At 46.9% G+C, this 24,496-nt stretch overlaps 1 protein-coding gene across 4 annotated transcripts in view; it reads right to left on the bottom strand.

Moving 5' to 3' along the window:
• The window catches only part of KSR2 (kinase suppressor of ras 2), a 283,471-nt gene that overhangs the window by 40,833 nt on the left and 218,142 nt on the right, over positions 1 to 24,496 (bottom strand). For all 4 annotated transcript variants that reach the window (XM_073312611.1, XM_073312609.1, XM_073312612.1 and 1 more), the window contains one exon: positions 7,675 to 7,771. In XM_073312611.1, the coding sequence (XP_073168712.1) occupies positions 7,675 to 7,771 (97 nt within the window). The remainder of the gene's footprint in view (positions 1 to 7,674; positions 7,772 to 24,496) is intronic.

Below are 24,496 nucleotides of genomic sequence, written 5' to 3' on the forward strand. Positions count from 1 at the left end.
CTTCCTGTTCCTTTGTGCCACCCATGTGTTTATGAAAGAGGCAGCGGTTCTCAATGAAAGGAAGAGGTGGCTTTGCAAAGCATTGTTATTTATAGCCTTGGTTTTGGCTAAAAGTTTCCTGTAGGAACAGCACTGATGCTGCATACATAAAACTTCAGAGGAGCCCCGTTCAACCAGAGCATTATCGTATTACACACAGGGAACGTGCTATTTCAGATACTTCCCAAACCCAAGGACCGGAACCTGCACTGGGGAGCCAAACTCCCCTCTCCGACACACACTCAAACCACCCTGGGAGTTGTGCATGTGTGTATCTGAGGGGAGGACTTGGCTCTTCATGACTTGTTTGCTTTGGATCAGTCCGGGGCTGCAGTTTAGGAGGAAGGAATTTATCCAACGTATTGCCTCGGATACTTCTCTAAAGGTGGAACAAGCCCTGGGCTAGCAAACAGCATCTTTGCCGCCCAGCCCAAATTCTCTACCTCTCCCCCACATCTGTTATCCCAGGTCCCACACCAGATTCCAACAGCCCCCCCTCCCCACCCCCCAGCCTTTGCATCAATAATGATAAAAGCATCCTTTGCTAAGTACTACATTTTAATTGCCTCAGGCTTCCTGTGTATGTGCAAAGTCAGCTCCCCCTGCTGGCTCAGCTTTTTAAACCAATTAACCCGAGGTTGGCTAGGATCACATTACAACAGGAACCCTTGCACCCAATAATCCAATAAGCTTTAAGGATCTTCAATCAAGTAAGGCGACTAAAAGGATAGAGTCGTCCAATTACTGTGACCGATACAGGACAGTCAGGGATCCCCGTCTGGTCTTACTCCGAGCCACCTCTCCTCCCTTGGTCCAGGCTACACTGAGCCTTTTCTAGGCTGGCTGGGAGAGGAAAGCCTTGGTGCAATGCAGAGGCACAGCAAAGGCTGCACTGAACAACATGCCAAGCGTGAAAGGTTTGGTGATACAGCATGGTGTCCCCCCTGCAGTGGCTGACCACTACACAGTTTGGCCTGGATGCTAAGGACACATGCACAGGGGCAGCTATAATTTAAGGACAGGGAGAGTGTTGGCCCCTCACTTGCAATGGGAGCTGTGGATGGTCGGCTTCTGAAAATCAGGCCTGGGCGTTTAGGGCACTCCTGTGTCCACACCCTACACACTATTGTAAAAATCTCTGAACAAAGTATGCCTTTGGATGTATCACTTGAAAACTCATAATTTGCTGATCATTATTGTCCTAATAAAATGTGTGTGGCAACACTGTATGTGAAGTTATAAGATTCTGCTGTATGGTGTTCTTAACACATGTTCCAAACGGAGTTTAAGCAGTAAACAAAGTCATTGAGCAGGAAGGGAAACAAAAGGCTGCTCAAACAGGTAAGAGAAAAGCAGCAGGGAACATCCTTCCCTATAGACTCTGTCTCCTGAACCTCAGCAGGAAATGTTTTCCAAGAGGGGGACAGACACTATAAAAAGGAGGGACAAACACCCCAATGGACCCTCCTTTCTCCATCTCTGCCCATCGATTCACTGCACCAGAAGGGACAAAGGAAGCAGCCATTGAACTGGAGAAGGGGTCCTGACCTACAAAGTTCGGTCAGTGTGATGCTGAAAGCATGTGGCGAGAAAACTTTGCTTTGAGTTTAAAATAGTTTGTTAAGATAGGCACCAGGTGTGTTTCATCTTTATTTTTCTTGTAACCATTTCTGAGTTTTATGCCTCATTACTTGTACTCACTGAAAATCTCTCTCTTTGTGGTTAATAAACTTGTTTTATCTAATCTGGTGTGTTTAAATTGAAGTTTCTGGGAAACTCCATTTGTGGTAACAAGATGCGTGTGTGTGTGTGTTTGTGTGTGATCTCTATTGATGAAATGACAGACTTTATATAAACATCTATTGTCCAGGAGTGGGCTGGGCACTACAGGACATACATTTCTGGGGGGAAAACTAAGGCTGGGAGTGTGTTGAGGTCACCCTGCAGTATAATCAAGGCTGGTAAGAGCAAAGGGCTGGCTGGCTGCAGCACACACACAGACATAGCTGAGAGTGATTTGCACGCTGAAGGCTGTTTGTGAGCAGTCCAGACTGGAGACTACAGAAGCAAGGCATTGTAAAGGGCACCCCAGGTTAGAGGGCAGGGGTGACACAGCTACTCATTAGTCTGGATCAGCGGTGGGCAACCTACGGCCTGCGGGCCACATGCAGCCCATCAGGGTAATCTGATTATGGGCCGCAAGACATTTTACTGATGTTGACCGTCCGCAGGCACAGCCCCCCGCAGCTCCCAGTGCCTGCAGATCTCTGTTCTCGTCCAATGGGGATCTGCAGGACAGTGGCGGACAGGACCTGCGGACGGTCAATGTCAGCAAAATGTCTCACGGCCCGCAATCAGATTACGCTGATGGGCCACAGGTTGCCCACCACTGGTCCGGATTGTACCCTGGGTATATCACAGATGCCTAACCTCAGGCACCCAAATTTGAAAACACTGGCCTGTGTGCCAAAGTGAAATAACCCACTAAGGAAGGAGGGAAGGGGATATCCTGATGGAACGGCAGCAGAGACTGTCCACAGATCTTAAGTACAGTAAAGAAAGATCCACTGATGCACACTAGAGATCTAAGAGTTAACATCTGTAGCTCTTTCTTGCTTTGCACAGATCTGGTCCCTATCTTTAATCTTTGGAGATTCTTCCTTGGCTCCATAAAGCGACTTCAGCTGCATCTTAACTCTTTGCTTGTCCTCATCATTGAAAGGATTTCAAATCAAATCATTAAGGTGTAAAACTAAAGGGAAGCGTTATGGGGAGGCCTGTCTTTTAGACTAGGCCTCAGAAGCACAATCCAAGCCATTTCAAAGAAACTCGGATAAACTGAGCTGTTAAACTCTGCTACTTATTAAGCAAAACACTTAAGGATATGCTTAAGAATATAAGAACTAGGGCTGCCAAATTTCTAATCACACAAAACCGAACACCCCTGCCCTGACCCTGCCCCATTCCTTCTCCGAGGCGCCACCCCCCACTTGCTCCATCCCCCCTCCCTTTGTTGCTCACTCTCCCCCACCCCCACTCACTCGCTCATTTTCACCGGGCTGGCTCAGGTGGTTGAGATGCAGGAGGCGATGAGGGCTCTGGCTGGGGGTGCGGGCTCCAGGGTGCGGTCAGAAATGAGGAGTTCAGGGTGCGGGAGGGGGGCTCCAGGTTGAAGCAGTGGGTTGGGATGTGGGAGGGGGGTGAGGGCTCTGGCTAGGGATGCGGGCTCTAGAGTGGGGCTAGGGAAGAGGGATTTGGGGTGCAGGAGGTGGTTCCGGGCTGGGGCATGGGTGCGGGAAGGGGTGAGGGCTCCGGCTGGGGGTGTGGGTTCCGGGGTGGGGCCGAGGATGAGGCATTTGGGGTGCAGGAGGATGCTCTGGGCTGGGGCCAAGGGGTTCAGAGGGCAGGAGGGGGACCAGGGCTGTGGCAGGGGGTTGGGGCACAGGAGGGGGTGAGGGGTACAGGCTTCGGGTGGCGCTTACCTCAGGTGGCTCCCGAAAGCAGCAGCAAGTCCCCCCTCCAGCTCCTATATGGAGGTGTGGCCAGGCGGGTCTGTGCACTGCCCTGTCTGCAGGCGCTGCCCCCATAACTCCTATTGGCTGCGGTTCCAGGCCAACGGGAGCTGCTTTGCCGGCACTGGGGCACAGGCAGCGTGTGGCACCTCCCTGGCTGCCATGTGCCATGGGGCATCAGGGACCTGGCGGCTGATTCCAGGAGCCACACAGAGCTAGGGAAGGCAGGGAGCCGCCAGGGTCCCTTTTCGACTGGGCGTTCCATTCGAAAACCGGGCACCTGGCAATCCCAGTAAGAACGGCCATACTGGGTCAGACCAAGGATCCTTCTAGCCCAGTATCCTGTCTTCCGACAGTGGCCAATTCCAGGTCCTTCAGAGGGAGTGAACAGAACAGGTAATCATGAAGTGATCCATCCCGGTCCCTATCTTTAATCTTTGGAGATTCTTCCTTAGCTCCATAAAGCGACTTCAACTGCATCTTAACTCTTTGCTTGTCCTCATCATTGAAAGGATTTCAAATCAAATCATTAAGGTGTAAAACTAAGGGGAAGCATTATGGGGAGGCCTGTCTTTTAGACTAGGCCTCAGAAACACAATCCGAGCCATTTCAAAGAAACTTGGATAAACTGAGCTGTTAAATTCTGCTACTTATTAAGCAAAACACTTAAGGATATGCTTAAGAATATAAGAACTAGGGCTGCCAAATTTCTAATCACACAAAACCGAACACCCCTGGATGGAAGTGATCCATCCCGTCGCCCATTCCCAGCTTCTGGCAAACAGAAGTGCTTAACTGTGAGCACTTGCTTAAATCCCATTGACTTCAATAAGGCTTAAGAAGATGCTTAAAGATCAGAACGTGCTTAAATGCTTTGCTGAATCTGGGCCTAAATAAACCCAAACTAGGTATTAAAACATTAGGAGAGCACAAGTGAAAATACGGAACCAGGGAGAGAAAAGTGAAGCTCCTGTCATGACTTGGGCAGAGTGTAGAGGTTGCTTTATGACATGCATTTGCGTGTTTCAAAAGGTTATAAGTTCTACAAAGTAAACAGGGCTAGAGAACCACTCACATGCAATGCAGCCCAGTCAGCACAGTGAGAGGAAACAACCTTAGCATTTCCTGGACTGTTTGTGATTTTAACTGTGCAACTTCCACGCTGCACCAGAGGCTGCTGTAACTGTAGGCAAACTAGGCAGCTCCCTGGAGCAGCAAGGACAAAGCTGAGCAGCACTGTAACTTGGTGTGCCAGATCGCAACGTGCTCACATAGATTTGGCCCGGCCACCCCTCTGTCATGACGACAGCAGAGCCAAACCTGAGAGAGTGGCACTGCAACCTGGCACTTAGCATGTCCCTCTCCCCGCCCCTTCTACCATAACCATAGACCCATCAGAGGGCTTGCCATGCCCCACCCCAGACAGACAGTCATCATCCCTCCGCGTTCAGCAAATCTATTCTAGGAGGTGGGAGGGGGCGGCACACTGAAGTATTGCCTAGGGAGGCAGATTGTCTTGAGCAGTCTCTGCGATGCATGGATGCAGTTTCTGCATTTCAGTTCCCAGGGTTGGTTGATTTGTTTATTTTTAAAAGAAAAAGCCAAGCTCTCTAACCACAACCACCACTGGAAGGCTGCATGCACCACACACATGCGTCTTTAAGTGTGAAGGATGCCAGGGGCACAGGTGGGCAGGGAATAGTTTTCCCACCCTGTGAGAAGTTGAGATTTTGAGACATTTTCCCATCCCGAATCAGGACAAAAAGCCAAAAATCACAAACATTTTCACAAACCAAAAATAAAATAAATTCAGATCAGGCCAATCAAAACATTTCCTTTAGATTTCAAATTTAAAAAAAAACAACAAAAAAACCCAACAACTTAACCCCCCCTCCCCTGTAAGTTAACATACATTTCTAAACAAAAAGTCATCTAACCATAACAATGGGACTCTTTTGTTTAAAAAACAAACAAAAAAAAAGTCAGACTGGGATATACTGACAATTTGGAAACTGATTTGCAAATATTTTTCAAAACACAACATTTACTGAAACTCACCCTTCCCCCCAAATTGTTCTCGTTTGGATGAATCCACATTTTCCAACCAAAAAATGTTTTTTTGTCAAACAATTGCCGCGCAGATCTAGCAAGTAATGCATGAGAGGATGGGGGAAACACACAGGTGCTCTGAACTGCATCCCTCAACCTGGCTTTTAAAGTTTGTCCCTCTCCAGATCTGCATATGCCAGTGCTCCGTAGAGACACGGGTAAGGAGATCGGCACCAATCAGCCATTGGTGCTTGGTGTCCTGCTGGAAGTGCTGCGCCTGGCAGGGCTAACAGGAAGCCTCTTTGGCCAGTGCATGGCAAGGAACAGCCACTGAGAAGTACAGCTGTAAATGTGCGTGTGCATCTCTCCGGATGAGAGAGCTTTGAGAGGGATCTTTTTAAAAATGTTTGCTGCTTATGCTCAGTATGAAGCTTTCAAACGTTTTGAGCTTTCTCTGGGCACGTCTGCACCGGAGCTGGAAAGGGGCATTTCCAGCTTGCACAGACATACTCATGCTAGTTGTGATACAGCCAGCATGATAAACATAGATGTGTAGCCACAGCAAAGGGAGGGGCCCGATGCCTGAGGACATACCTAGGGTCTTGGACAGGATGATATTTGGGGTGGCTAGCCCCTCCCGCTGTCATACTTCCATTCTTAGGATGCTGCTCGATCAGTATGTCTCCCCGAGCCGGAAATTTATACCCTCCAGCTCCGGCACAGACATACCCAGAGAAAGTTCCACATGGCCGAAAGCTTTGTACAGAGCATACGCAGCACATTCTAAAAAAAAAAAACCTCTCCAAGCTCTCCCATCCGGAGACACGCACACGCGTGATTTTACAGTTCTGCTTCTCAGTGCACATCCCTTGGCATGCACTGGCTAAAGATCCGGACTGTTGTCAATTAGCTCTCACAGATTTCAACTCAAGCAGGAAACGATACCTTCCAGGTCCAGCGTAGACATAACCTTTTAGTTTCCAACCCATTTTCCTCCCCCACCATGCTCCTCTATAGGCCAAGTTTCAAATGTCAAAGTTGAGTTTTCAGTTATCACTGTGAAAGCAAAAGGTGCAAGCAATTTTTAGCAGGAGAAGTCCATTTGTATTCTGGTTTTTGAACACGCCCACACACCTCAAATGTAGCGGCACTGATTTACTTTCCATTTATTTTAAGAATGTAAGAAAAAAAAAGTTCCCTCTGGACAGCGATCATGAACAATTACAGCCAAAATGGAGAATTTTTCAGTAAGATCCAAACTTCCAACTGGATGTTGATTTACCCTAGCTGAGGAACTGGCAGACAGTACTTAAGCAGTTGATATTTCATATTTCTCCTATAATTTGTTGTCTTTCAAACTGAGGATGAATTTGGTCAAGTCGGGTGAAGATCACCACCCTGCAGACAGCCAGCACAAGACCTAGGCACCACTTAAGCCACATTTTAAGGGCTTAAGTAGGACTTCAGTTTCATAGACTAAGTCCAAAAGGGACCATTGTGGTCATCCTGCCCAGCCTCTAAGGGTATGTTTACACTGCAATGTAAGCCCTTGAATTCAGGCTCAAGCCTAACCTCCCTTCCATCTACACACAAATTGCACTAACCCAGGGCTTGGACCCAGGGTCCCAGGACCCCATGGGGGTGGAGGATCCAAGCCTGGGACCGTGGGACCCAGAGTTCTAGTCCTATTTCTTGGCAGTGTAGACATAGCCCCACTGACTTGTGCTCTGGGAGTCCACCTAAAGTATCCCACAATTCCACAGGCTGACTTTCTTTGCCCTCTGGACAGTCAAGTTTTCCCACACGGCACCATAAACAAAGGGCTAGTGCAGCCACATTTTGGGAGGGCGCAAGAAAATCTGGGATATGGGTGGTTGGACTCGGGCCTGCATAATGCGGTGCAGACATTGGAGCTCCAGGTTGAGACCAGGGTTCAACAGTTCCTAACCCGGGGTTACAAATAAGAGTGGACATTCAAGCCTGTGTTAACAAAGCCAGGGTCTGCTAACTCAAGTTATGTGCAGTGGTGGAGTTTCACCCAGCGAGACTAGAATGCCCGTGTGGTATACCGTACCTTCACAATCTCTTGAGCTATCTGCCTCGTTTTGTTGACATCCAGGACAATTTTTGCATCTCTCACCACCGAGTAGAGCGTCCGTCCTTTACACAAACTGAAAGAAAAAGAGGGGGAGATAAATAAACATGCTGATATTAAAAAAAAAAAAAAAAAAACCTAAGAAACATCATTAAATCCAAACACAGATTAAAAAGAGAGAACCTGTAAAGGGGGCTAAAAATAGATACAGTATTTTGGCTTCATACCAAAGCAAAGACAACGGACTTTGGAATAAATCTTGGAGCTCTCTCCCCCACTTTGAAATGCTGGGAGGGAGATATCTTATCTCTCTAGTATATTTTGCTAGCACCACATAGATCCTGAGCAGTATCCGATAACCCTTTCTTCTCTCTTATTTTGTTCCCCATTTCCTAGTTGTCAGAAAGCTCCTGGGCTTAGAGCATCAGACTTTTGGGCAGACCTCTCCACCGCGTCCTCTGCAGGATAAAATTCTCATAGATCTAAGAGGAGCCAAAAGAGGAAAGAGAAAAGCCTGCACACTCTACAATGTCCTCCAATTTTCCTTCTTGTACCAGTTACAGTAAAATCTATTTAGAGGGCCTTAATTACCAAAGGCAGTTGATAGCAGCAGCTGCAGGGGGAAGGGGGCATATAGACTAATTAAAAATATATTGACATTTGAAGATCATAATGGAGTATGTGGGTGGACTCTGCCTCAACTTCCTCCCACGAAAGAGGGCTTTTTTTCCCCGTCTATACCCTCCTACGCTCATTACAGGCAACTTGAGAAAGAACAGACTAAATACCTGTGTCTGGATAATAGAGCACCCGGGAAAAAAAATCTCTATTTAAATAGGCTTCAAGAATCACAGATGTTAATTTGATCTTGTTACAGTTAATGAAACAAAAGTTTGGGCTTTTAATTACTCCTTTATCCCACCCACCACATCATCTTCCTTTCTTCTTCAGCATCTTTCTCCTCCTTCACCCTGACAGTGGAGGCAGAACACTGACAATATTCAAAAACTTCTAGACCATGTCTTAAGTGGAAATGATGTTTGCAGCTGTGTAGCTGTTGGGAACCGATCCTCGGGAGAGTGTGCAAGACTTACCTTTACCACTTTGTGTGATAAGGTCAGGCTGAGTGGAATGAAACCTCAGGACAATTGAGTCCATATCACTTACTGGATCACTTAAGAGCACTGAGTGGCCTGGATCCCCTGCCAGCCCTGCAAAGTGAGAGATCCTGGGGTCCAGCTAATGGGGTGGGGAAGAGGTCAGAGGTGAAAGCTTCACAGAGAATGATCGCCTGACTCTCCTGATCAGTCAGTCAAAGGGGAACAGATGGGTCCAAAGAGAGCACTCAGTGCAATTCACACCCATGTGCTCAAATGCTATTAGCCAATTCTCCACCACCAAAGAGTGGGTGGAGAGCTTGGGTGACCAGACAGCAAATGTGAAAAATCAGGACAGGGTGGGGGATAATAAGAGCCTCTATAAGAAAAAGACCCAAAAATCAGGACTGTCCCTATAAAATCAGGACATCTGGTCACCCTATGGAGAGTAGAAACTTGGACGCCATGTTTGTGAGCAGCGGGGCAGCCCAACTAAAGTAGCTCTAGAGTACTGACAAAATGAGCCAAGTTCGCCAGGCCTCAAGTCTCCATTACTCAGAATTGAAGCACTTCCTTCTTCCTTCTACAGATGAACCTTGGAGAGCCCCTAGGTCAGTGGTTCTCAATCCATTTACCATTGTGGGCCCATATGCAGCTCTCTGTGTTATGTGGGCCGCATCCACACAATATATACACTACCTGTATGGCCCTGAGGACGTCACATGGGCTGAAGCTGTGTGCTGATTGGGCCACAAGCAGCTCGTGGCCCATGGGTTGAGAACCACTGCCCTAGGTCAATCAGGATTCATATCTGATGGGCGAGAGCCGTCGTTCTTTTAGGTTCAGTGGTTGGGCAAGCTGCAGATTTTGGTTTTCCTGCAACCTGTCCCTGGCTACCATGGTGCCATGTTGCCTCGTAGCCCTTGTTACTACAGGCAGTTGAGCTTTCGCATAGAGGGGCCATTTAATCATGACTATCGTTATTGTTCCAAACCGGTTGAGTTATAAGATCATTTCATTCCTATTCTATTCAGTGATTAATCTAATCTATTTCTATTGATTAAATGTTCCTGGCAGTCTCTAGATGCATGGACACAAGTGGCAATTCATAGCTTTGGTCTACAATTAAAGCATGGACCGGCAGAGATATGTCAGCTAGGAGTGCGAAAATAAAATCACCCCCCCTAGTGAAACAGCTATGCTGACAAACCTGCAGGATAGATGGTGTTCCTAGACCGGCAGAACTCTTCCTTCCTTCAACATCTGCTGTGGACACACTAGGTGACTATGCCGACACAAGCCCCGTAGTGTAGATATGGCCATAGGTTAATACAATGAGCTGACTGTCAGCTAGGTGAATGAGCAATCTCACCCATCACATCATTTTTATTTATATTATGATAGCACCCACGCAGGCTGAGGCCCCATTGAGATAGGCGCGGTACAGATGTAGTGAAACACAATCCCTGCCCCAAGAGCTCATAAATGTGGTTTAAGACAAGGTGTAACAGACACAATGAAGGGGTATGGGGTGCCCGAGTAACGTGACTGGAGCCTTGTTTCTCACGGACCGGCAGCATGCACAATATCTAGCTAGAGGCATGCAGGGAGATACTTTTACAGAGGCCAAAAAGCCGATGAGTGGCAGTAGCCCTAGCTTGACACTGCCAAGCTGTCATCAGCTGCCAGGGTTCTTCAGGCTTCCTGATACCACTGAGCCTGAAGGAGGGATCTGAAAGAGGTCAGTGAGTAGGGTAGGACTAAATGAGGAAAGGCCAATAGGAAAAGGGCAAGAAGCCTGTATCTGGCATGGTGGGGCAGCGGGAGGTGATGGGGTCAGAATGATGGGCTGGGAAGATGATCTTAGCAGCAGAGGAGGTGATGTTGCAATAGTCAAGGCCAGAGAGGCCGAGGGTGCAGGAGTCAAGGCCGGAGATAAGGGCCTCTGTTGGGTTTGGCATTGTGTGTAGACAAGAAAGCCCAAACCTTTGGAATGCTGCGGAGGAGGAATTGCTAAGATTTAGACAGAGCCTTGAGGAGGGGGGTTAGACAGAGGTCAGAGTCAAAAATGATTAGTGACAGGAAGTCTCAGCCTGGAATCAGGGGCTCACTGTGCTAGGCAGTGTACATACCTATAGTAGGGACAGTCCCTGCTCTGAAGAATTTATTGTCTAAAGAAGCAAGATAAAGGGTGGGAAGGGGAGCAGGGGCAGAGAGAGGTGACGTGACCAAGGTTACAAAGTAGGTTTGTGGCAGGAGCCAGGAACAGAACTCAGATCACCAGAGTCTCAGTCCAGTACTCTATCCATTGCACTCTAAGGGTCTGAAGAACGGAGAGGATGGTTGTGTTGTCAAGCGGGGTTGAGTGGACAGACTGTGTGAGGTGATAATGGGCCAAAGAAGTTGTAAGACTAAGACTGTTAAGGTCTATAGAGTGAAGGGAACTTCACTGGCCACATCCTCAGGCCACCATGTCAGCTGGCTAATGATGGGGCAGTTCATCTGCCCCAGGGACCCCGGCAATCATTACCTGGGCAATCATATTCAGTCCCAGCGAGCCTCTGCAAATCACGTGGCCAGTGAGGCTTCAGAAGTTATTCAGTGCAGCTGGGACATTACTCCAGTTGGAATTAATGAGAAGAGCTCTTAACAAATTGAAAGGTTTCTCTTTCTTGGCCTTTGCCAAGCAGGTTTATGTCACTGACCCGATGGACGCCAAGAAAAATAAAACGACTGAAAAGGAACAACTCATGCCTCCTTCCAGTAGGACACAAACCAGGGAGAAGCATGAATAACCCCACTATTCCTAGGCACAGCACTAAGGGCCACATCTCCGAGAGAGTCCAGCTCCCATTTAGGCATCTAAAAAAAGGCCAAGAGTTCCACGTCCAGCCTAACTAGGCAGGCTGGGTGCTGGAGGGACGTATGGAGGGAAAGCAAGAAGGCATCCTCCTCCCATGCCTGCAAATCGGATTGGTGGCCACTCCTGGTCTACTCCGGCCCAACGGCTGCAGTGGCCATGCACTATCCTATAGCGGACACCACTGGAGGAGAGAGGGCGGCCAGATCTAATCAGTGACACGTCCTTTGGCCCTGCCTCTCCTCCAGCCTTCCCATGTGCCACCCCCGTGCAGGAAGCCCCCTGCAGAGCTGGGCTCTTCACCGTGGAGGGGGCATGCATGATTACATGACAATAATTAGACCGGTAGGTATGCTTTTCATACTGACCAGTTTTGTCTGGTTATTAATTGCTATGGTCACCACTGTAGCATCTTGGAGTCCCAGTCATGGACCAGGACCCCATCGTGGTGGATGCTAGATAGTTTCCTTGTTGTGTCCATTTGTTGTTGTCAAGCTGTCCAGCCGTGGCTCAAGAGCGTAAGTACCTACCTCAGGGCACACTTATAAGAACCAGGACACAAACCCCAAGTTAGTTGTGAGTGCTGTGCTTACATATCACCAACCAACCAACCAACCAGTGTAAACTCCTCAGACATGATAACAGCCTTAACATGGAGTCACAGACAGTGCCCTAAGGTACTCAGATCTGTCTTGCTGGGCCTGTATGATAGATGGTCCTTTACACCATGAATCACTTCAAGTGTAGCTCAAAAGCTTGTCTCTCTCCCCAACAGAAGTTGATCCAATAAAAGATATTATCTCACTCTCCTTGTCTCTACTGTGAATCACAGCCAGATTCAGGTTATTCCTTGTGCCAAAGGACCAGTCACTTACTCCAAGTCAGTCACACTTTAGCTCTCACACCAAAGACAGCACTTGTAGCCACCCTACAATAAACTATCTAAAGAGTTATGATATAGGAAAAGGAAATAAGAGAGTTATTTACAAGGTTAAAGCAGGTAAACATACACACACAAATGAGTTACAAGCTTCAATTTCAAAGTGTAATAGACGCTTCTAGAATAGGCAAGCTCTATATGTTCTTAGGGCTGACCTAGGCTAAGTAGCTGAGGATCCTTGGTTAATACCTAGAAAACCTTGCCTCTCGTAGTCCAAGCAGCATAGAGATCCAATTCCTTCTTCCTAGAAGTTTTTATTACCTCCCCCACTTCTGCCTGAGCTGCAAACTCAGCTGACAGGAGGAATTCACTTGCATGACTCATCTCCATGGGGATGGGAGAGTAAACAACAAAGACACTTGTCCTCTTTAATGTTCCACGCTAGTCCGTTTGGTGTCCATGAGCCATCCCTGTCGGGCAGGACATAACGCCTTCTGTTGGAGAGCAGCATTTCACACCAGTTAGTGTGTCTCTCCTGTCTAGTGATTTACAGAGTTATGGAGGCTTACAGTGCAAAACACTCAATTAACAACTTTATAGTATGGGATACAGATCAGATAAGTGAGATTAATACATGCAGAAACTTTCAAGAATTCATAAAGTCTAAACGCTAAATTCATTCTTATAATTCTAATACCTATTTTAGCAATACTAACATGCAGGTGAGCCAGACTGATTCGAGCTCTGTATTTATCAGTATCCAGTTGAGACTTGGAGACCTTGGCATGAGCTGGCACCTGGTCTGCCAGTGTCACAGGTGTCTATTGTCTTATACTTGGATTGTAAGTTCCGTGGGACAGGGACTGTCTTTTTGTTCTGTGTTTGTTCAGTGCCTAGCACAATGGGGTGCTGGCCCATAACTGGGGTCCCTAAGTTCTACTGCAATAAATAACTACAACTGCTACCTAGCCCCTCTCTGCCCCCTTGTGTAACAGAATTATGCCAGTCCCACTGCCAGTGGGATGGCCAGAACTTCAGAGATGGATGCCGGCTTTGGCCTTTTAGGAAACTATAAAATAGCAAAAAAACAAAAACAAAAACAAAACAAAACAACCCCCCACAAACAAAAACAAAACAAAAACCCCACCACACCCAACCTTAAATAGTTTTCTACCTTTTTGGCATAATCTTTCCCATTTATGCTGACAATTAAGGCTACGATTAGGTCACAGAGGTCATGGAAGTCACAGAATCCATGACCTCCATTGACATCTGTGACATTTTCTGCCTCAGGGCTGGAGCTCCCAGACAGTCCTGCCCCTGCAGCTCCCAGCCCCTGCCCTTGTGGGGGGACCTCACAGCTGCTAAGCCACAGCGGGTGGCGGGGGGACTCCCTGCAGCTGCCCAGCCGCAGCATGGGCGACCCTGTAGCTACCAGTTTCCCCAGGGGTGAGGGGAACCCGCAGCAGCCCAGCCCCATGGGCAGGAGGACCCAGGAGCTCCCAAGCACTGCAGCAGTGGGGGGGACCTGGAAACCCCACGGGCAGTGGGTGCTAAACCCGCCTCTCCCTTTTGTCAGGGATATTTTTAGTGAAAGTCAGAGACAGGTCACGGGCTTCCGTGAATTTCTGTTTATTGCCCGTGACCTGTCCCTGACTTTTACTAAAAATATCCGTGACAAAAAGGTAGCCTTTACTGATAATTTACACAAAACTCCACTCCCAGGCGATCAGGAGCCTCAAACTCTGAGCTTGACGGTCCAAAGTTTATAATACAAATATTAGGAAGTGCAAGAGAAAACACTAAGCATTTTCCCGGCTTTGTGTTGGGGGTGTGAAGGGTGTCAACTAACGAGGCCCCAGCCGGTAAATTTGTGTTTACTGCTCAGATATCACAGTGGCAAGCGCCCATATAAAACCAGAGACCGAATAAAGCAGAGCACTGAAGAATTAGCATGGAAGAGAGCCAACAAAATGGGCAAGCAATGCTATCTTAACCAAAGAGCGAAGAAGAGTCCTGTTCGCTATGCACAGATTAGTGACTTTCTACAGTTGTCAACTCCCCCAGAATCATGCGACTCTGAATGTGAAATTATTTGAAGGCCAATTTTTAAGCTGGTCAGAGCTTAAGCTTTGCTTGAACTCCTCAGAACATCATAGTCTTACTCAGAGATTACAGGGTGAACACTTTGGGCAGATACACTGTATATTTCATAGAAAAACAGAGAGGTTGAATGCCCACATTGAGTGCAAATTAGAGTACACCCTAAACTCACTGCGTTTGCCATGTTAATGGCTGTCAGAGATGACTATATCTGAACAAGAATATAATAAATGACCAGGGCTGGGATTTCCAAAGGGAGTTAAATGACCAACTCCGATTGGATTCAGTGAGAGTTGGGTACCCATACTCCTGGGGCTTCTTTGTAATCCCAGACAGATTATGGAAACACATTAGGCCCGATTCTGATCCTACTCGCATTGGTGTGTGTGTGTGTGAAGTGTAACTTTGCTGGGGTTACACCAGGGTCAGCGAGAAGAAAAATCCGTCACCAAGGCGAGGCTAATCTGCTATCTTGGCACTCCTACAAGAAAGAAATGAATACCTGAGAAAGCACTGCATCGAGTTGTTACAGAAACCACAATGTCTAAAAGCCCCCTGGTGCAGATGGGAAATTCGTGTTTTTATTCAGAAGCCCTAGTGCTGAGCCCGTGTCTGACATGTCAGACACCAGGGAATACAAACGAAAGGAGAGAGAGACTTGGGCACATTAAAAGAGAATCAAGGAACAGTTGTGAAAATGCTCTTTCACAAAATGAAAATGAATGCATCCCTTCATTAACGTCATGCCAGCCAGCAGAGGGAATTAATGCACACGCCGGTTCCCATCACCTCCGGAACGCGTTAGTCTTCCTCGCTAGAGACTCGCATTCAAATTGGGCTTGGTCCAAAGTCAGATGCTTTTAGTTGTATCAATGTAGTGGCATTTAACCCAGTTCACTTAATATCCATTGGCTTGCTTCCTATAATGTGGAACGTGTCAACCTTCTCTTAGGCCAAACCAGTCTGGCTTGCAGGCTCTCTAAGGCTTTCCCATGGTGACGCCACATAGAACAAAACCAGGAAAACACTGCAAGGAGTTTTGTAGGAGATTTCCAGATTTACCCATCCTCTGCATTTGCACCAGCCTTTGTAGTCACTTACATCTACACTCACTGACCGAGTATTTATCAAGCTACAACCCATTTACCCTACAAAAACAAACAGGTTTAAACGCAGCTGTGAAAGATGGATATGGCCAAACCATGTTGTAATGTTATTGTTTGTACGGATAGGAAAAAATGGCAGGTTATAACGGATTAGAGAACCCATATAGATACCCAGGTTAAATATGGTTATCTAAGAGCTTGTCTATGCTTAAAAGTTGTACTGCTCTACCAAAAGGGAACAGCCTCTCTAGTGTGGACACAGTTAATCATTATAAACATGCTTATACCGGTATAACTGTATAACCAGTATAGACAAACACCCGTTAGGGAGGGTCTAGATCATACTGAGTCCTGCCATGAGTGCAGGGGACTGGACTAGATGACTTCTTGAGGTCCCTGCCAGTCCTATGGTTTTAGGAACTTTCCGCATACAGGAAGGGGAATAAGCTAGATCAGCATCAGGCACCTTTATACCAGTATCATTGTGTCCACATTAGGACTTTTACCAGTATAACTATTTTGGTTAAAAAAACCAACCACCCAGACTCCTAATCAAAACAGTTATATGGGTAAAATGTTCAAGTGTAGACCAGGCCTAACATAATATTAAACATGTTTTGTTCAGGCTGAACAAGGAAAATTAAATGAGGCTCTAAAATAGTTTGGCCACAATCATGTTTAAACCTGGTTATTGTTGTAGTTTAGAAAGTGAGTGATCTAAATTGCACCTGAAAAAAAAATGCCGGTGAAAATTTGTGCCATGAGTTATTTGCAACTGACTTTTGTGGGAGCAAAATAGTAAGCCATATTCTAAAAAGCTGACCCTGTTACCTTTTCAATATGGAGTCTTTTATATGGCTCTATTCAAGAAACCAGGATAATATGATCTACTACACAACATGCTTCCTGCTCTGTTCTGCTATCCTAGCACACCTTACATCACGGTAGCTATACGTCCAACCATTCCTTCTTGGTGTAATTCAGATTTTCCCCCAAAGAAAACTGACCACGACAGAAACTTGGTAAGGAAGTGAAATAAGTCATGAACCGTCTCCATAAACCAAATGAAGAGATGAAGTAGAACTGGATCTGGTCTCAGCCCCAAAGTGAGTTGTGATCAGCTGCGGGAGAATGAAGTTTTAAAAAAACATTTCAAGCACTTCTGAACTGCAGAGATAACCTTGGGAATACAGACTTTTTGAGTCCCTATTCTGCTCAAATAAATTGGTTAGTCTCTAAGGTGCCACAAGTACTCCTTTTCTTTTTGCGAATACAGACTAACACGGCTATTACTCTGAAACCTATTCAGACAAGATCCCATCACTTCAATCATTTAGAAGTGCATGATAGATTACAAACTCATTGGGCCCATTACATTAGACATTAGGTCCATATTAAATTAGGCAGCAGTAATCAGGTGCAAGTCAGGCCTGGCATGAAAAGGTACCCACACAAAGCAAAGTACCATGCAATGTAGGACTGGGATATGCTGCAACAAAAGCTCACTGGACCCCAAGGAAAGTAACTATACATCAACGCAGGTGATTCAGCTCTCCATGCTTTCCATTGGCTGATGAGTAACTCCTCCAAATGAATTAAACTTGCAAATATTGCAGGCAAAGAGATTTCCTGGTGGAGAAGAAGCTAGTCACCAATACACAAAGCCTTGTTTACAACTATTATACAGCACCTGAGCCACCTGACAACCCACCTGCAGAATCTTTTCATGACAACTCTCCACAATTTTGTTTCCTCCTACTTCTTGTCTGACATGAATAGTCCCCCTCCATGAGCACAAAGAGCACAAATAACATTCATGATGTAAACAAAGGGAGGCCTCAAGGGTGCACAGATAATGTATTCGCTTTTCACTTCTGGAGACCTGGGTTGAAATGCATGATAGAGATAGCTACCCAGCCCCGAGTAGATGTTCCTCCACATCACAAGGGTACATCAGGGTGAAGAGGAAAAAGATTGTCTGTGCTTCACAACATGAACAAAAGGAGCGCAGACATGCCTCTTCAGAAACACTGGCTTATTCACTCCTGAAATGCGTATTCATAACTAAATGTTCGCTTCACCTCACCCTCGGCCTATAATCATACACTTGCGTTTGTGAACAGAAAATCCAGGCTTGTGAAACACAATCCAACTTTACTGTATTGAGCAAGCACTCCCTATGGATTTGAGCTACCGTTAAATGTGCCAGTGAAGAGAAACTCACGACCCATGCATACCAGAGTAGCAGGTGCCTTGTGCATCAAACAAACTCTTGCTTCTTCTCACTAGCCCCAGAACAAGGAGTGCCTGGCTTATTGTGGATGCACATGGAACTCTGCACTACAGAGATGTACAGAGGCAGGGAGCTGAGCAAAACTTTTCGGCATTTTTTTCTATGCGACACCCAATCAAACTTCGAGCCCTTTTGCAATAAAGACAATGGTACAGTACAGGAGCCACTCAATGTCAGCTCAGCAAGTGACACAACACCCCTACCACAGATGAACCTCCGCACAACAACTCTGGCTTTATCCGCTACACTGAGTGTGCGCGAATTCCAGGGTTGAGAACTTTCTGCTGAGATCCTGTCCCTCGATGCACAAAGGCGCTGTAAGCTCTAGCTGATCTCCTCTGCCAAGTTAAGACACGAGGAGAGAGGTATGTGAGAAGACAGCCGGGGCTCTCTGATTAGGGGTACCAGGTGTCCAGTGTTTGACCGGAACGTCCGGTTGAAAAGGGACCCTGGCAGCTCCGGTCAGCACCACTGAGCGGGCTGTTAAAAGTCCGGTCGGCAGCGCAGCAGGACTAGGGCAGGATCCCTGCCTGCCTACCATGGCTCTGTGTGGCTCCCAAAAGCAATGGCATGTCCCCTCTTTGGCTCCTATGCATAGAGGCAGCCAGGGGGCTCCGCACACTGCCCCCACCCCAAGCACCGGAAGCGCAGCCAATGGGAGCTGTGGGGGGGGCACCTGCAGATGGGGTGGCACGCAGAGCCGCCTGACCACGTCTCCATGTAGGAGCCAGAGGGAGGACATGCCGCGGCTTCTGGGAGCTGCTTGAGGTAAGCGCCGCCCAGAGCCTGCACCCTGGACCCCCTCCCAGGCCCCAACCCCATACCCCAGCCCGGAGCCCCCTCCCACACGCCAAACTCCTCAGCCCCAGCCCAGAGCCCCCTCCTCCACCCCAAATCCCTCATACCCAGCCCCACACCAGAGTCCGCACCCCCAGCAGGAGCCCTCACTCCCCGCCCTGCACCTCAACCCCCTGCCCCAGCCCAGAGGCCCCTCCCATACTCTGAACCCCTTGGCTCCACCCCCCAGCCCAAAGCCCCCTCCTGCACCCCAAATCCCTCATGCTCAACCCCACACCAGAGCCCGCACCCCAACCCAGAGCAAGTCCAGTGAAAATGAATGAGTGAGGGTGGGGGAGAGTGAGCGACGGGGGGAGGGGAGGGATAGAGTGAGTGGGGGCGGGGTCTCAGAGGAGGGGTGGGGTAGGGGCGGGGCAAGGATGTTTGGTTTTGTGCGAGGAGAAAGTTGGCAACCTTGTTTCTGTCATTTGAGGACCTAACTTACTCTGCTCTTCACAGTGGTGTCTGATATACCATAGCTCCTTTGCAAAGACACTCAGCTAACAGGTAGCACCCTAGAAGTGAGGAGCATGGAGAAACCGTGGGGGAAATCCAGAGCATGGAACTAATGACATGGTGCCACATTCAGGTTTTAGTTACACCAGAGTAAATCCAGAGTAACTCCAGATTTACACCAGTGTAAAATGCAAACAGAGTTTGTCCCAGAACCTCTAAGGGCCTGTGTCTGAGCCAGTTCGCAGAGAACCTGTAGCCTTTCTGTACTGCTGGGATAAAATGAGCGTGCCCTCGGATAGACTCCGCTTGCTCACCTTGTACACCGGAAATTCCTTCTCATGGAATTAGAAGATTCAGGCTAGAAGTCAGCGAAGCAGTTGCACCCTTTGACAACACTGTTCACGAGGCCCCCTCTAAACCAAACCGAAACAAGCCTTGGACTGGCCCATAAAGCGCTGCTTTGCCACACCAAACGCAAAAGTCTTCATTTGAATGTAAGAGACCGTTGCAAATCATATTTGAAAATCTTAAATTGTTTGGCATGAGGAAATGATAAAAAATAGAAATCAATGTCCTGCCTTTTACAAGAGACATCACTGACAGGCATGATTAGGTGCCATGGAGATGACAGCCATGCAGACTTCCAGACAGACACAGTAGACAGAGATAGACACGCATCAGGCACTAGGAGAGCCAAGCTTGTCAACTTCATGCTGGGGTCTTACTCCGTGGCAGGCTGGCCCAGGTAAAAAAAAACACCCAGGTTTTTTAAATCAAAACCCTCTAAAAGTCATGGTTTCAGCGGTGAAGCTATGGCTGTGACAAGCAGCCAGCCCGCATAACCATCAACAACCCCTAAATATACATTTAAAGCAATGTAATTTAAAATGTTTACCAACAGCCTTCAGCTCTCCATCCTTTCCCCAGCTAGCAGGAATCTTCCTAGAACTACTAAAACCAGATCATTACGGATGTGCTCTCCATTCAAAATGAGTTTCAGAAGTGTTCAGCCAAGCACACCAAATCCCAAATTGCTTTATAAACGTTCCACCAGCGTGGGCTGAAGACATCAACGAAGGGATAAAAGCAAAAGTGACTTGCAGAGGATCGATTTAGAGGAAGGGCTGGGGCACTTCCCCTCAACAGTTCTCCAGTTTGGAGTGAAGTCAGGGCAATTGGGCACATTTTTAAACATTATTTACCATCATCTCCACCATTTTTGATAGATCACCCTGATCCTCACTCGCTCACACTGATGTAAAACAGGAATAATTCCTTTGCGGTCAGTGGAGTTACAGAGCTGTATAACTGTGGCAGGTGAGAGGAGACTCAAGCCTACCCCTCCCCCTAACTAACACACCCCAAACTTACAGCCACCTTCGGGATGTATTGCAGAAACTGTTTACCAGAGCAAAGCAGCACAAGTGAAAACTCTTCCACCATAGAGCGGAACTTGCAAGAGATATTTAGAGGGACAGAATGTAGTTACCCGCGCCGGAATTTGGCTAGTTAATAATACGTTGCATTTCTATGGTGTCTTCTATCCGAGCATCTCAAAATGTCTCCAAGATAAACCCTGGCGACTCCACCCCCACCCACTACAAATATTACTATTTCCCCACTTTACAGAGTGACAGTACAGTTTATGCATCCTGCAGACAAGAAGAACACTTAAGAAGTTTAAAGTTTGACCAATAGCAGAGTTTAAAGTGTGAAGACTTTACACTGTATGTGAAATTGAACTGAAACTTAATGAAGCACAAGCCGATAAATACTATCTGTGAAAAGGGGGGAAAACAACCCACAGAGCAATAGAGATCAGGGCTGCATGCAGCCTAAATGCCATGCACATCTAGGTGAATCCAGTCTGACTGTCCTTGGGAAATGCTGCAAGACATTCATCTTTGAAAAGACCTTTTTCCACCCTAAGGATGACACTCACCACACAGACACCCCCTTCCACCACAGAACCTCAATCAACCAAAAACTAAGTAAAAATTACCCCGAAACAAAGCAGCCTAACAGAGAGTAAATTAAAGTCAGACTTTTACCCCGAAAAGAGACAAGTGCCACAGATATCATGCAATCCACTAGCAATTTTGCTATTGCTATCAATTTTATGTGGAAGGAGTTCAGGTACCAAGGTGATGGGTGGCAGTGTAAAACCCAGAGAGACAGAGAAAAGAATTAATACTAATAAGCATTTTAAATTAAAAAGTCCACTATGCCACTACCAGTGGGGTGGATCTGGGCTGGGGAAGAGGTAGACAATGCAACAAGGAAAAAGGAGTCTCACAGAGTTATATGGTTATAACTGACATTTAAACTGCTTTGATATTTACTGAGCATTTATTCATTATTATTATTTTACCGCAACAAAAAAAGAGCAGATCTGTGGATATGAGTGGGGGAGAAAGATGCTATAAATGAATCCAGGAAGGATGGACCTGGAATTTGTTAAAAGCAACAAGAAAGTATTTAATTCCTAACTGGCACTGCAATAAAGTGGCTGGAGTAGAGTGAAAGAGAGAGAGAGATAACTTCCTGTATTACATCATTAGCTTGATACAATCCGAATTTACTGCCGGTCACGCCACATTGAAAGCAGACAGGTGTGTGTTTACTCAGACCTTTGCCACAGGCCATGGTTTGTGGGGGAACTGAGTTTTCTGAGTTGCCCAGGGAGTTTTCAGAAGCTCTCTTTGAATTCCCTCCCCCCCCCCCGCCTCCCCCGATTTCGGTACATCAAGCGATTGCTGTTTTAAAAATGGCAGTGCTATGCTGAAAGGGAAGGAAAGAGCACTTCCTGTAAAACTGAAAGATAAATAAAGATCAGCGACCTAAGCAGGGAGAGTAGGCAGGTGAGAGGTTTGGTTAGTGGCGGAGGAGGGGTGGGGTGTTAGGATTTGATTATTTTTTTCATTTCATAATTTGAGGGGGGAGGGTTTCAGGCCCCAATATAAAAATCACATCCTTGGCCCATGTCTGCTCTGAGGAGATGCCATAGAGAAACAGCACTTAGGGACCATCCATCTTATGTTTTGAGAGTGCTGTACAAAATGTTATAAAACTACTGCAGAGACGGAATTTATCTCTGTGAAATGGGGGTGCCCAGATTCCTCAGAAATGCCACAGCACTGGGTGACGAGTGGCCCTTTCCCAATGCTGATAAATTCTACATCCCTCAACTGTTCCACTTACACAGCTCACTTATTTATACAGAACTGAAAATACTGCAGGGGGACATGCAAGAAGGACCCAATCCTGCATCACTGTATTTGAGCTTAATCATTGAGTTCAGTGGCAGTATGATCAGATGGTAGGTGAATCACACCCACAATAAGGTAGCTGGCTCACCTATAAAATGTACCCCTGCATTATGGAGGTAATGGGGATGGTTGTGGCCTACACAACCTTTCACCTTTCAGTCTCCACATTGACTAGTGTGGAGCAGCAGTGAACATTCATCATCACCAGACAGCTATTCCGTGAAGTAGGTGAAATGAGTTTGCTAGGTCTCCGTTTCAAATGGAAATGCAGCCACCTCACTAGAAATCAGCACAACACCTGCACTGACCGTTCCACTAGACTTGTCAAGCACTGGATGTACCTGGGAGACATAAACCCCTTCTCCTCCCTGCAGTTCATGGCTGAGGCACATGGATAGGACATTTTGATTAAAAACTAGAATGGTATAAAAACTGACATGGTACACACTAAATGGTTTAAAAACTGGTTACTGATAGATCTCAAAACGTAACTGTAAATGGGGAATCATCATCAATCTGGTATGTTTCCAGTGGGGTCCCGCAGGGATCATTTTTGGCCCTATACTATTTAACATTTTTATAAATGACCTGGAAGATAACAAAATCATCACTGATAAAGTTTGCAGATGACACAGAAATTGAAAGAGTGGTAAATAATGAAGAGGAAATGTCACTGATCAGAGCCATCTGGATCACTTGGTAAACTGCGCGCAAGCAAACAATATACATTTTAATACGGCTAAATGTAAATGTATACACCTAGGAACACAGAATGCAGGCCAGACTTCTACAATGGGGCGATTCTATCCCAGGAAACAGTGACTGAAAAAGATTTGGGCGTCGTGATGGATAAGCAGCTGAACGTGAGCTCCCATTGTGATGTTGTGGCCATGAGAGCTAGTGCAATCCTGGGGTGTACAAACGGAAATCTTGAGTCGGAGCAGAGAGATTATTGTACCTCTGTATTTTGCACTGGTGTGACCTCTGCTGGAATACTAGTCCAGTTCTGATGCCCATAATTCAAGGGGGGTGTTGATAAATTGGAGAGGGTTCAGAGAAGAGCCACAAGAATGACTGAAGGATGAGAAGACCTGCCTTATAGTGACAGACTCAAGGAGCTCAATCTATTTTGCTTTACAAAGAGAAATTTATGTCTATAAGTACCCACATGGGGGAACAAATATTTAACAATGGGCTTTTCAGTCCAGCAGAGAAAGGCAGAACACCATCCAATGGCTAGAAGTTGAAGCTACCCAACTTCATACTGGAAATAAGGGGTACATTTTTAACGATGAGAGTAATTAACCATTGGAACAACTTACCAAGTGTTGATGGAGAATCCCCCACATTGACCATTTTTAAATCACGACGGGATGTTTTTCTAAGCTATCTGCTCTAGGAATTACTGTAGGGAAGTCTCTGGCCTGTGCTATACAGGAGGTCGGACTAGATAACCACAGTGCTTGCTCCTGGTCTTGGAATCTACGAAACTATGAAGATGCTGCTGCTGCTGTCTATGCTGCATCCATTCTGGGGAGAAAGGCGAGACTTTGCTCTGTGCAACTGTCAACCAAGGTTCATCTCGCCCCTGCCCCTTCATTTATTTTAGCAAAGCTCCTTGGGGCAGGCACTGCACGGAGCACTGTCAGCAGTTAAATCAATGGGAACAGTTGCCATTGCTGCTGGATGTAGCTAAGAGCATGCCTACACTTGAAGCTGGAGGTGTAATTCCCAGCCCGAGTAGAAATACCGGGACTGCCTCGAGCAGTGCAGCCGTGGCGGTGGGAGGGGCTAGCAGGCCTGCGCAATACCTGCCATCTCGGGTGGGATTGTACTCCGGGCGGCGAACCCATGCCAACGCTTGTGCCACTGGAGTTGCACACTATTTTTCGCGCACTAG

Source organism: Lepidochelys kempii, chromosome 15 (assembly GCF_965140265.1).
Source record: "Lepidochelys kempii isolate rLepKem1 chromosome 15, rLepKem1.hap2, whole genome shotgun sequence".
Lineage (NCBI taxonomy): Eukaryota > Metazoa > Chordata > Testudines > Cheloniidae > Lepidochelys > Lepidochelys kempii.